The sequence below is a fragment of the Diceros bicornis genome, chromosome 18 (genome assembly GCF_020826845.1).
Source record: "Diceros bicornis minor isolate mBicDic1 chromosome 18, mDicBic1.mat.cur, whole genome shotgun sequence".
In the NCBI taxonomy this organism is placed as follows: Eukaryota; Metazoa; Chordata; class Mammalia; order Perissodactyla; family Rhinocerotidae; genus Diceros; species Diceros bicornis.
Window position 1 is genome coordinate 47,376,611 of NC_080757.1, and position 13,599 is coordinate 47,390,209.

General features: G+C 39.8%; 1 protein-coding gene across 1 annotated transcript in view; it reads right to left on the reverse strand.

Moving 5' to 3' along the window:
- The window catches only part of SMURF2 (SMAD specific E3 ubiquitin protein ligase 2), a 129,162-nt gene extending 116,885 nt beyond the window's left edge, over positions 1 to 12,277 (reverse strand). The window contains exon 1 of the mRNA XM_058561381.1: positions 11,960 to 12,277. Coding sequence (XP_058417364.1) covers positions 11,960 to 12,011 — 52 coding nt within the window. The 5' untranslated portion in view covers positions 12,012 to 12,277. The remainder of the gene's footprint in view (positions 1 to 11,959) is intronic.
- Between the last annotated feature and the right edge of the window lie 1,322 nt (positions 12,278 to 13,599).

Here is a 13,599-nt window from a genome sequence, read left to right on the forward strand (position 1 = left end):
AAAAAAAAATCTATTACTATTCTCTTTATAAGATTTAAGAAAAAAATTTCATCAGACAAAGGGTTCTCATTTCACTTTCACTCATTCAGAATACCTATAAAGTCAGGATTGAATAGTAATTAAATTAGATAATAAATGAGGACACTTTAAAACTGCAGAGCTCTGAAAGAAATATTAATTATCTTCCTAAATTGACAGACTAGTTATGTATGTGAATTTTCTTAGATGACAAACAAAAAGATCTGCAGTGAATCTCAGACTGATCTTTACTTTGCTAAGAAGTAAATTTTGCAGAGTATGGTAAAAGAGTTCTATCCATCAAGTCAAATAGTAACAAATGAATACTTCAGTCCTATATCTTTATAACTTAACGTTATCAAAATTACTAAACTATAAATGTCAGTTAATTTAATAATGACATCACAAAGAGAGATCATATTATTTGTTTCAAATGAGGTCTTTAGGACTATGTAAGGTTTTTTTCAATTTCGTTACTCTGTTAGACATGGTATTTTGAATGTATCAAATGCCATTTTAGGGGGCCGGCCCCGTGGCTTAACGGTTAAGGGCGCATGCTCCGCTACTGGCGGCCCGGGTTTGGATCCCGGGCGCGCACCGACGCACCGCTTGTCCGGCCATGCTGAGGCGGGGTCCCACATACAGCAACTAGAAGGATGTGCAACTATGACATACAACTATCTACTGGGGCTCTGGGGAGAAAACGGGGGGTAAAAATGCCATTTTACTTTACTTAAATTTAAAAAAAGATATTTTTCCATCCTTCTTCCCTTACAAAATTCCCAAAGTTCAATTTTTTAAAAAAAAAGCTCCTTCAACCTTATTTACAGTATTAGATTCATATGATTCTGAATAATCCGACCAATCACATTTTCTTCCTCACTGGAGGAAGAAAGTTATATTTAAAGCCTGATGATATAAGATCATACAAAAAAACAAAGCAGAGGGTCCGGCCTGGTGGCAAAAGCGGTTAAGTGTATGCACTCTGCTGCGTCGGCCCGGGGTTCGCCGGTTCAGATCCCGGGCGTGCACCGGCGCACCGCTTGGCAAGCCTTGCTGTGGTGGCGTCCCATATAAAGTGGAGGAAGATGGGCATGGATGTTAGCCCACGGCCAGTCTTCCTCAGCAAAAAGAGGAGGATTGGCAGATGTTAGCTCAGGGCCGATCTTCCTCACACACACAAAAAAAAGCAGAACTAATTAACTATTTATGTATGCAATTCTAACATAATAAAAAGAATTTTTGAATCTGCATCTATAACATGTAGCATATAGTTTATATAAGAAAGTTTATCCTAAGGTATGGATTTTCATTAGAAGCCAGTGTCACTTTTGATAGTTTCTATTCTTCAACTCCATTAATTTCAAGTACACTCATTTAGACTTCAGGTTTCAGTTCTACAGGTCTTCACTCACTCTTGACATCTACCTGTGCAGAAATATCCCCATCTACTGGCAAGAGGTGCAACTACAGCCTATTTATGAAAGTGCCAGCAAGCTACAGGGAAATGTATTAAGTCATTAAAGACTTGGATCCAAACAGTTTCCCTATCTCCAAAATCCTGACCCATTCTAACTATTCTCCAAAGCTCTTCTACTTCTTAATAAAAAGAAGGAGCGGAGAGGAGAATACAGTTAACTGTCTAAATGTATGGTATATTATTTAAAGATAAAAATTATAACACAGCTAATTTAACTAGATGAATTCTTTATGATACACTGGCACCCCAAGGTGTACAAGACATTTATACCGATTTTACAAGACATGATATCATTTAAATTATTAATGATTATTAATCATTAATTATTGTTAATGATTATTAATCATTCTTAATTATATATTAATCATTATTAACGTTGTACTTGTTCCTAAAAACACAAAATATAATTGGTTATTACTAACTTATTTAAAACATAATCTTTGGTCAAAAATGACAAAATACATTAATGTAATACTTTACAGCTTGAACAGTATTTTTCACGTTATTTAATTTCTTGTCCAGCAAAATCCTAAAATAAATAACATTGTTATTTCAAGCATGCATTTTTAACTAAAAGCACAGGCACCCAAATAATCAGTGATTTGCTTACAGGCACAAAGCTTATTAGTGGCACAACTAGGATCTGAACCCAAATTTTCTGCCTCCAAGTTCTATACTCCTTCCACAACATCTCAACTGCCTCCCACAAAATTACCAACTACCTTTCACACAGTAAATAAGATCTATATTATGGATGTCTGTTTTATGACAGTTCTCAGGAATGCACTGTGGTCAAATTGAAAATGTCTGCTTAGATTTTAATAAAATTAAGTTTCTTCCTTCTTTTGTCGAGAAAAAATATATATATGCTCATAATATAAAATACAAGTAAAAAATATCCATAATCCAATCCACATTTAACAAAACATTATATCCTTTCTTTTCTATTGCCACATTTTATATATGTTTATTCTTTTTATCCCACCTTTTTTCAAAAATGATGAGGGGGCTGATGGCTGATATATACACAAACTTTGTTAAGTCATGCTTGTTGCAAACCACTTTCATCAGTAAGAGATAAAAACAAGTTTTTTAAAGGTCCATAATAGAAATTTTGAAAAGAAAACTATAGACCCCAATCTAGTTTATTCTGATTTCTTATATCTCCATTCATGGTACTATATAATAAAAATTATTGCTGTCTGGCACATGTAAAGAAATTGACAAATATTTGTTAGCTGAATAAATGAAATAATGGCTGTAAAGCATTACAAGACCCTAAATCATTACAGGATCCTAAATTAAACTCAATTATGCTTATTAAACTGTTCTTATCAAAATGTTTACGAAAAGCTTTTTATTAATGTTTGAAACCAGAAGACTTACATTAAAGCTACAGTAATTAAGAAAGTGTGTATTACAAACAATAAACTTATAAAGAGTAGAATTATAGATAAAGGGAACAGAATAGAGTCCAGAAATAGAACTACATGTATATTGTCAACTGATTTTCAGCCAAGGTGTCAAGACAATTCCATGGTGGAAGCAAAAATATTTTAACAAATAGTGGTAGGTAACTCAGATATCCAGATAGGGAAGAAAAAAAAAGAACCTGACCCTTACCTCTCATATCATATCAAAAATTAACTTTAGAAGGATCATAGAGCTAAATGAAAACATAAGAGAAAATCTTTAGAATTATAGATTAGGAAAAGATTTCTTAGGACATAAAAAGCATGAACCATAAAGAAAAAATTAATGAATGGGGCTTAATCAAAATTCAAAACTGCTCTTTGAGACACTATTGAGGGGAAAAAAGCCACAGATTAGGAGAAAATACTGGCAAAACACATATCTGATAAAAGACTTGTATCCAGAACACAAAAAGAATTCTCAAAACTCGATAATAACAACCGAATTTTAAAACTATGCGTCAGGGCCGGCCCCGTGGCTTAGCGGTTAAGTGCTCGCGCTCTGCTGCTGGTGGCCCGGGTTCAGATCCCGGGCACGCACTGACGCACCGCTTCTCCGGCCATGCTGAGGCCGCGTCCCACATACGGCAACTAGAAGGATGTGCGGCTATGACATACAACTATCTACTGGGGTTTTGGGGGAAAATAAATAAATGAATAAAATTATAAAAAAAAAAAAAAAAACTATGCGTCAAAGATTTGAACAGATATTCACCAAAGATACATGGATGATAAGTCCATGAAAAGATGCTTAACATTTTAGGTCAATAAGAGATTTAAAACTAAAGCTACGCTGAAATATCTCTACATACCAACTAGAATGGCTAAAATCAAAGACTGACAATAGAAAGTGTTGTAGCTTTGACTAGGATTGGGAGCAACTGGAACTCTCATACATTGCTGGCAGAAATGCAAAACGGTACAACTTTGAAAAACAGTTGAGCAGATTTTTTTAAGTTAAATATATTTACCAAATGACCCAACAATCCTAATCATTTACCCAAGAGAAATAAAAACACATTCACAGGGGGGTTGGCCTGGTGGCATGGCAGGTAAGTGTGTGTGTTCCACTCTGGCAGCCCGGGGTTCACCAGTTCGGATCCTGGGCAAAGACCTACTCACCACTCATCAAGCCATGTTGAGGCGGCGTCCCACATAGAAGAGCTACAACTCTACAACTATGATATACAACTATGTACTGGGGCTTTGGGGAGAAAAAAGAAAAAGAGGAAGATTGGCAACAGATGTTAGCGCAGGGTCAACCTTCCTCAAAAAAAAAAAAAATGTTCACAAAGAGACATGTGCTCAAATGTTCATAGCAGTTGTATTCATCATGGCCAAAAATTAGAAACAACATATGTCTGTGGATATTTGTGAGTGGATAAACAGAATGGGCTATACGTGTACAATGCAATATTCCTCAGGAATAAAAAAGAACAAACAAGAATGGTCTCAAAAGCACTAGCTAAGTGAAAAAAGCCTGACCCAGAAGACTACATACTGTATGATTCCATTTACATAAAATTCTAGAAAAGACAAAACCATAGTGACAGAAAGTAAACCAGTGGTTGCCAAGTACTGGGGATGAGAGAAGAAGACTGGCTATGAAGGGGCACAAGGAAACTTTTTGAGAAAAATGAAACGCCCTTTATGCAATCATCTCTGTAGGAATTCCTACCTGAAATGAATCATCAAGATTTATTTTGAAACTTAAGTTTTATGTCTGCTGTCAATTTTTGGTAAGAAACCATACCAAACTGCCAAACTTAAGATATATATTGATACTTCTTAATATACCAAATGTAGTTTTTAAAAAAGTAATCAGTGCCTTCAGAAGTTATTCTAACACTAACATAAAATTCCTCACTTTGTTCAACTAAGTATACATTAGTAGAAAAATCCAACAGGAAAGAAAAATTTTAAATGTTAACATTCAACTGAAAAAAATGCCCAATACTGATACCCAGAAAACTAGCATTAAATGAAATACTAATAGGTTTAGCGTCCAGCAAAATTGCTCTAATCTAGCAAAAATACATGTGACTGTATTCCTAAATACAAGCAATAACTAAGATTAGAAAATACAACAAAAACGCCACAAATATAAATTATCTGCAAATACGTTAAAACATAGAAGAAAATTATTAAACTATCCTAAGCAATATTGACGAAGCTTAAATAAACATAAAAACGTAGTGTGCTCCTAGGTGGGAAAACTAAATACACTTAAATGCCTCCTTTTCCGAAAGTAATGCAATTCTAATTACAAAGCCAATGAAATTTCTTTTTAAACTTAAGTTTAATATTCATGTGGAAGAGCAAATAAGTAAAAACATTGAAAACAATTTTCTGACACAATGAGAACTAAACTAAATTATAAAGCTACAATAATGAAAAGAGTATGGCACTGAACAAGAGATAGATAATCTGACTCTATTATAACTAATTTAACATAACTAAAAAGATATCACATCACTGCAGAAAGAAAGAACTGGTTAATAAATAATGATGAGATGACTTAGCAATTTGGGGGGAAACATCTTCCTAAACCATTTCTTTAAAAAAACAATAAAATAAAATGTACTTAAATATTTACTAAGCCTCTTGAAGAAAGAGGCCTTCCTAAGTATGGAAATAATAAAGAAAACAAAAGAAAAGTTGGACAGATTCGACTCCTAAAATAGCAAATTTCTGCACATCCAAAAATAGTCAAAATTAAAAGACAGACTGAGGAAAATGTCTGTGGCAAATGTGACAACAGAATAATATGTTTTTAATTCTCAGGGTGATCAATAAGAAGAACACTAAGACCCTAACAGAAAACTAGGACAAGGCCAAACAAGTCAACAAAGAGAAATATAATTGGTAAACAGACAGGAAAATATTCAACCTCATGAGTAAATGTTTAAATACTATACGCCATGAAATTAGCAAGAAATTTAAAAAACAAGAGCCAATGCTTATATAATAGAATAGTAAAAAAAGGGACACTTATTTATCCATTACTGCTCTAAATAGGCATAATTCTTTTAGAAAGAAGCCTGAAGAAAGATTAATCAAGAACCTTAAAAAGATCCTCACCCTTTAATGCAATAGCACTCTTTCTATGGAAATAGCCTAAGAAAATAATCCTTAAAAAAAAAAAAAAAATCAAAGTTATCTACACCAAGATGTTTACAGCAATTATCTGTAATAACAAATAAATTAAAAGTTAAAGCAAGAAAAAATATGAACAATGGTTGCTGTAGCATCCTCTTAACTGGTAATCCTAAAATCAGTCTTCACAGTTCTCATCCCAGTTCATTCTCCCCATTGCCCAAAGATTAATGTTTCTAAACATCAAATACACCAAAGCCTAAAATCTTTCAATGGTTCCTACCACCTTAAAAAAAAAAAATCAAACTTCTTGGCAAAATATAATATGGTCCTAAATGGGTCGGTCCCTGTCTATAGCCTCATCTCTCATCACTCACATCCAGTACATTAGCCACAAAGAACACACCAAGAACTATACAGAATTACTTCTACGTTTCCAGCATTCATTTAATAAAATGCCAGAAAGTTCCTAATCCATGCTGAAACAAGGATTCTGTCCTCATGGAGTTTACAGCATGGAAACAACAAATGCCCTTCAGTGAGTTAGGTCTGACACTAGAGGAAGAGCCTCTTAGTCACAGAGGAAAAGTCAACTCAGGTCAAGGAAAGTTCTAGGGATAAGGGTAATCCTTGAATTAGCCTTAGAAGATGAGTAAGGATCATAAGGGGCAAGGGCAATTCCAAATAAATGGAATGTATTTATTTCATTTTTCCACACAAAATCTTATAAGTTTGGGGGCCAGCCCTGTGGCGTAGTTAAGTTCAGCGCACTCTGCTTTGGCGGCCCAGGTTTGCGGGTTCGGATCCTGGGCGCAGACCTACACCACTCATCAGCCATGCTGTGGCAGTGACCCACATACAAAACAGAGGAAGACTGGCACAGTTGTTAGCTCAGGGCTAATCTTCCTCAAGCGAAAAAAAAAAAAAAAAAAAGAATGACAAAAGATATTAGCTCAGGGCAAATCTTCCTCAGCAAAAAAAGAAAAATAAGCTTTCCAGATAGACAACTTGGGTTCTGACATCATGTACCTTTTTATTTTATTATTTATTTATTTTTTTTTTTTATTTTGCTGAGGAAGATTCGTCCTGAGCTAACGTCCATTGCCAATCTTCCTCTTTTTTTGGCCTGAGGAAGACCAGCGCTAAGCTAATATCTGTGTCAATCTTCCTCTATTTTGTATGTGGGTCGCCACTACAGCATGGTTGATGAGTGGTGTAGGTCTGCACCCAAGATCCGAACCTGCAAACCCGGGCCAAAGTGGAGCGTGCCGAACTTAACCACTATGCCCCCTAGGGCCATCCCAGACGTGTACTTAACCTCTCCAAGTGTCTCCTACCTTTTGGAGCTATTGTGAGAATTAAAAATAAAAATAGAGGGGGCCGGCCCCATAGCTTAGCGGTTAAGTGCGCACGCTCCGCTACTGGCGGCCTGGGTTCGGATCCCAGGTGCGCACCCACGCACTGCTTGTCAGGCCATGCTGAGGCAGAGTCCCACATACAGCAACTAAGAAGGATGTGCACCTATGACATACAGCTGTCTACTGGGGCTTTGGGGAGAAAAAGGGAAAAAAAAAGAGGAGGATTGGCATGGATGTTTGCTCAGGGCTGATCTTCCTCACATACACAAAAAAAGTAAAAATAGACATAAACCTAATACAGTGTTTGGCACTTAATAACCATTCAATACACGTCAGTCATATGGAAACACATAACAATGCTGATTACAACAGTATATTTCAAGGGTCCAGCATTCTTAGAGAAAGTAACAGTAAACAAAAACGAGGCAAGGAGAGAAAAAGCAGTAAGAACAGGGTTAAACAACATATCACCATATACCCAGAGTCAAAAAGTTCCCTCTACACACCATGATGATACCCTCGTACTACACATTACATAGCACAATAATTTATATTCATAATGATACTGAATCATAAGTAAAACATTAAGTTCTGTTAAGTATGGTCTATTCGAAAGGACATATGACATCCTTAAAAGCCTTCAAAATCTTTAAAAGACATCAAAAATGGCTAAAGTAAAAACTTGTGTACCTAAAGTGTGACTCTTCATTGACCTTGAAAATTGAGTTATATGCTAATATGCTAAATAAATGACATGTTAGTATGTCGGGACAGTTACAATTCAACCAACAGGAAAAAAGTAGAATCCATGATTAAAACACACACACACACACACACACACACACACACACACACACACTTTACTCACCAATGAAAACCAAACTATATGAAGCACCTAGGCAGGTTCAACTGCCTGTCTGAACGTTAGACTAGAAGAGATAATTTAAGAGAAAAGGAAGGAGCTAAGGCACACTGGCTTCCTTCTCAGAAACCAAGAAAATAAAATGAATTGGGGACATTCAAATCACTAACATCCCCAGAGTAAGACATTATGGTGTAAAGGCACATTCCTCTTTGGAAACCTGAGAGAGAGAACCAAGTTGTAATTTTTAAAGCCTTGAATCAATAAAAGGTGCAGTAAAACAATACTAAGATACAGCATATCTAAAGTGAGACTTAAAGTTAATTTTCCTTTAGCTATAGACAAGGTTAACCTCATTACTGCCAATGGTTTTATAAATTAATAACATCAGGAGCAGCACACAAAAACATCTAAATTACAAAAAGGTCTGCAATAAATGTTCTGGAGAAGTAATCTGTTATTTCTCCATATCTAAGAATTTTAAACATCAGAAATTATACTAAACTGCTTTTTCCAGCCTTTGGTTTTCAAAAACAATAATGATACCAAAAATTACCCCCAATTTTTTTTTTATTATAACCGAATACAAAGAATATTTTCTATCCAAACCATTGTAAGAAAAGCCTATATCAGATATTCATAAGTATAATGTACAAAAATTTTAGATTTTATAATCAATTTGCTCTAGAAATACTAGTTGAAAGTGATAGCTTTACCATACAGCCCATTTTAATGATCAAACGTTAATGTGTCATAAAGAACAAGAGAAGTAGTTTGATGGACCAAATCAGATTTTAACCACCAATGGCCTGAAGAATCTCGAGTTTGGGATTAAATCAGCCCTGCCTTCTTAGCATCAACAAATACCAAACAGTTCACTAGTTGATTGCGGTCTTAGGAATAATACTGTATGTGGGAAAGTCTAGTATCCGTTGTGGGCAGAGATCTCAGGGCTCAAATATTTCTTATCTTTCATTTTGCATGTATGTGTGAGTATGAGCGTGTGTGTGTCATCACACAAGAATTGTTTACACCTTTCAGTAAAGGGGCACCTCTACATTAAAGATATAATTGAGTAACGATAGTTCATAAAGCACCATGGAATCAAAAGCACTCTATAAATTTAAAATACTAGTACGGTATTAACATAAAGCAAAGAACAATAATTTTAAAGCATCTTACAGCCCAAGTGTATTGTAAACCAAATAGAAATTCACTGTGGGATCTGCCTTTTTTTCAGTGATTTTCCTCTATTATAGAACCCGGATCTAAATGAACTGTTAAACACTTAGTCTAAAGGTATGCCAAACATTTCTTAAGGTCTTAACAAAGAATCAGCTTTTTTTTTTTTTAAAAACAAAATGAGGCCTAGGTTAAATATTTTATTTGGCTTCTCAAGATGGACTGAAAAGTTGGGCACCGGCTCCAGACCAATTCCTGGACACACATCAAACACAGCCCTGTCATTTATCCAGTCAGTCAAAACAATCTTTTCCATCTAACCCTTTAATGTTTATGTCCTAAAAAGCTGCTAATTGAATCCAGCTCTTGAGATCTATTTGTTAAAATCTATACCATCTAATTTGTAAATGAACAAAAATGAAAAAATATATGTTAGTTTTCCTGGCAAAACAGAAGAGAATCCACCATATGTAACCAAAAGGGAGAGGGCAATGTTTTTAATATTTAAATAGTTTTCTCTTAAAATATGTCAGAGACAAATTCCCAATGGTTTTAAGAAATTAAGAGTACCTCAAACTGTTTTTACAATTAAGGGGACACAGTGTGTTTAAAATTCCTCAGAAAAATCTAAAAATACCAAATCACTCTATAAATTTAGTCGTGTTTCCTCTCCCCCCTAAAAATAAGTGTAATCTTTTCTAACTTTACTCATGAATTTTTATAATGTATCATATGCAGTAAGAAAATTACAGATAAACACTTTAAGATCTATTGAGTCACATTAAAAATCTCAAACTCATTTTATCTGCAGAAAATCAAAATCCCTGTTTTTTCCTTCATTTTCTCATTATGTGAATAGGCTAGAAGGAAGTACATGGCCAACATCCTATTTCTGATGCTTTTTGCACACCTGGACTCACAGGTTCTTTCCATGATCACTGACACAGGACTGACTCCAGAGAGGAACAGCAGTAGATAAACTCTAAAGCAACAAAGATCCCTTATAAAGGTTTTCATTGATTTATAAGAAAATAAGGAAACTGGGGGAAATAGGGGAGACAGGCATCCCCCAATCCAGGTTTTCCATTAAGAACCACTCAGTTAATGATTCTTTGCCATTTTCCCTAGGGAAAGTAAAACTGTCGTGAAAGTAATATATTTTTTAAATTGCAGCCAACATACAGTCAAGCTAAATTCTCAAATACCAACTTCGCTGCAAGTTTTTATCTCCAAGTTCAGCCAGCGGACCAGGATGTGACACACAAGCATTCAATTACAAAATTAGTCCATATAAATCTTAAAGTCTAGTATAGGCAAACATAATTATAGTTTATTCTTACACGCGCACCCACACACACACAGATCCTCTTATGAAAACCATCTTTCTCACCACACATCCGAATATCAACATGGATAATTTATTAACACTGAATGGTGAAACTAGGATAACTACACTGATTTCAATTACACTTCTCAAACGAAAAATAATTTTTTCCTAAAATGGGGTAATGCGACCATGTAAGAATACCAAAAATGGCAGCGTAAGCAAAACGTACCTGTAATGTTAAAGATTCAACGTACTTGGAATCATAAACACTTTGCAAGAGAAGCCTTCTATCTAGCAACCCCTCCAGACATTCTTTTCCATTTAGAAAAGGGAAGGGGAGGAGAGTGGGGAAAGAGCGATTTCGCTTGAAAGTTTGTATGAGCACATACTGAGAAATGTACCCAAAAAAAGTGTGTTCTTAAAGCAGGTCTAGAGTTAGAAGTGAGACACAAGTTCTGCGGCCTACAAGGAACAACCCATGTTGTTCTACATGTTACCCTACAATCAAACACTTCCAAAACACAGAGTGTACAAAGAGCCCGAGTCGTCGGATCAGGCAGACACACCGGAAAAGTCAACCTCAGTCTCCTTCCCTCCCAACGACGTGCGTTTCAGGTGTGTGGCGGCGGCTGCCGCGGCTGGCAGCAGAGAGTGAAGGCTCTACACGCGGGCATAAGTGGGCGAACAAGTTACCAACCAGGGAACACACACACACACACCCTCCCGTTAAGCGCTCCATCTTTAAGGAGTGTTTACTGCGCGCAGTCGGCAACCGGATTCAATAATCCCCGCCACAGGAGTTCCTCATCCCCTCGACCACCCCACCTGGGCAGGAGCCCAGGGGCTGCTCCCCGAGGCCCCGGGACAGAGTCGTGCTCCCCGGCCAAGGCTTTTCGACCTCATATCCGCCCGGAATTCCAACCGGGGGATCCCTCCCCTCAACAAAAGACCCCAGAGTCACCCTGGGCTTTTTTACGAATTTCCAAACAAGGGAGAGTGGTTTTGCCATTACTCTCCCTGAACTAGGCCTTCCCACGTCCCCGACCCCCAACTCACCATTGATCGCGACCCTGGCCCTTCCCAAGGCCACCGACACCCCCCGCCGGCTCGCCCACCCCGCGGCTGCCCCGGCCCGGACCCCGCCGCCCGCCCGCCCCCCCTCACCTGTCAGGCGCAGCTTGACGGGCCCGTTCCTCCGGCCCCCCGGGTTAGACATTTCCCCGGCGGCGGGGGCGGCGGCGGCGGCGCGGGGCCCGGGGCCCGGGGCCGGCGGGCGGGGCGGGGGCGACGGCGAGGCGCGGCGGAGTCACCACAGCTGCCGGGGCTGGGGCCCGAGCAGCCGGCGCCGCGGCCGCCACGGCAGGAGGGTCCCGGATGTGCCGAGCGTCGTCGCCATGAGCCGCGGAGGGAGCGGGACGCCGAGCTCCCCCCTCCTCCCACTTCTCCTTCCTCGGCCCGGGCCGCACAACAAAGCGGCAGCCGCGGCCGGCCGCACCGCCTCCGCCCGCGCCCGCGCCGCCTCCACGCAGCCGCCTCCGCCTTCCCCTCCTCTCGGCTCGGCGAGACCCAGGAGCCGACGGGGCTGGTCGGCTGAGGCGGGCGGTGTTCGGCGGCGCCGCAGCAGGACTCCGGGCTCGGCCGCTTCCTCCTCCACCCGCCCTCTTGTCTGAGCGAACCGGGTCCTGGGGCCGCCGCCGCCGCCACTCGTCGGCTCCGGGGGGCGGGGAGGAGACGGGAGGCGGGGCCGGCGGGGCGGGGCGGGGCCGGCGGGCGGGGCCTGGGCGGGCGCGCGCAGGGTGCCCGGGGCGCGGGGGCGCGAGGCCCGGGCTCCGCTTGGCCTCCGGCGGGCAGGACGGGCGTGGGCTGCAGCAGAGGGTCCCACGCAGGAGTCTAGGAGGGAGCGGGCCAAGGAACAAAGTGGCGGCGCGGAGCTCTGTGGCACCAGGAGGGGCTTGGTGTCCAGCCCACTTAAGGGAGAGCGTTTGTCCGTGCAACACGGACTGCATTTTTTAGACGCCCACTGCGTGCAGGGCACTCTGAGAGGCTGGGGCGGGCAAGGTTAGAGCCGAGTCCGCTGCCTTCAGGGAATTGAGCGTCGCTGAGGTGAGGGAAGAGACGGTGTTCCCACACCGAGGATTCCAGCAAATCCCCAGGGGTGTTTTGCTCCTGGTATCGTAGTTGCCACCTCCATCCAGGACTCACCTGGTGAGCGAGATCAGGTTACCTGCCTGCTCGGGCTCTTTTTCCAGCTGTAGCACAAGGAGAGGAGGATGATAATAATGCCTTAAAGGATTATGAACAAGATAAACCTTGGAGAGCAATGTATGAAAAGCTTTTCATACAGTACTGTATTTCCTTATCTCAGGGGGAAAAAACAGAAAATGAAATAAAAATAACTGTACTTTACTCTTTGACCCTGTAATTGCACTCTTAGGAATTTATTCTTGACGTACAGTAATACAGAAGATATTCTTTGCAAAGTTCAGTTAAATAACAAAAGGAGGAATGAGCAAACAGTCTAATGGCGAATTATATTATATTAGCATGAGTTATTTTTATTTATTTATTTTTTGCTGAGGAAGATTAGCTCTGAGCTAACATCTGTTGCCAATCTTCCTCTTTTTGCTTGAGGAAGATTCGCCCTGAGCTAATAACATGGTGCCAGTCTACCTCTATTTTGTATGTGGGTCGCTGCCGCTGCATGGCCCGGGGGAGTGTTGTACCGTCAGCACCTGGGAACCGAACCTGCGCTGCGGAAGCAGAGCTGGTGCAACCTAACCACTACGCACGGGAAGGGGGAGTGA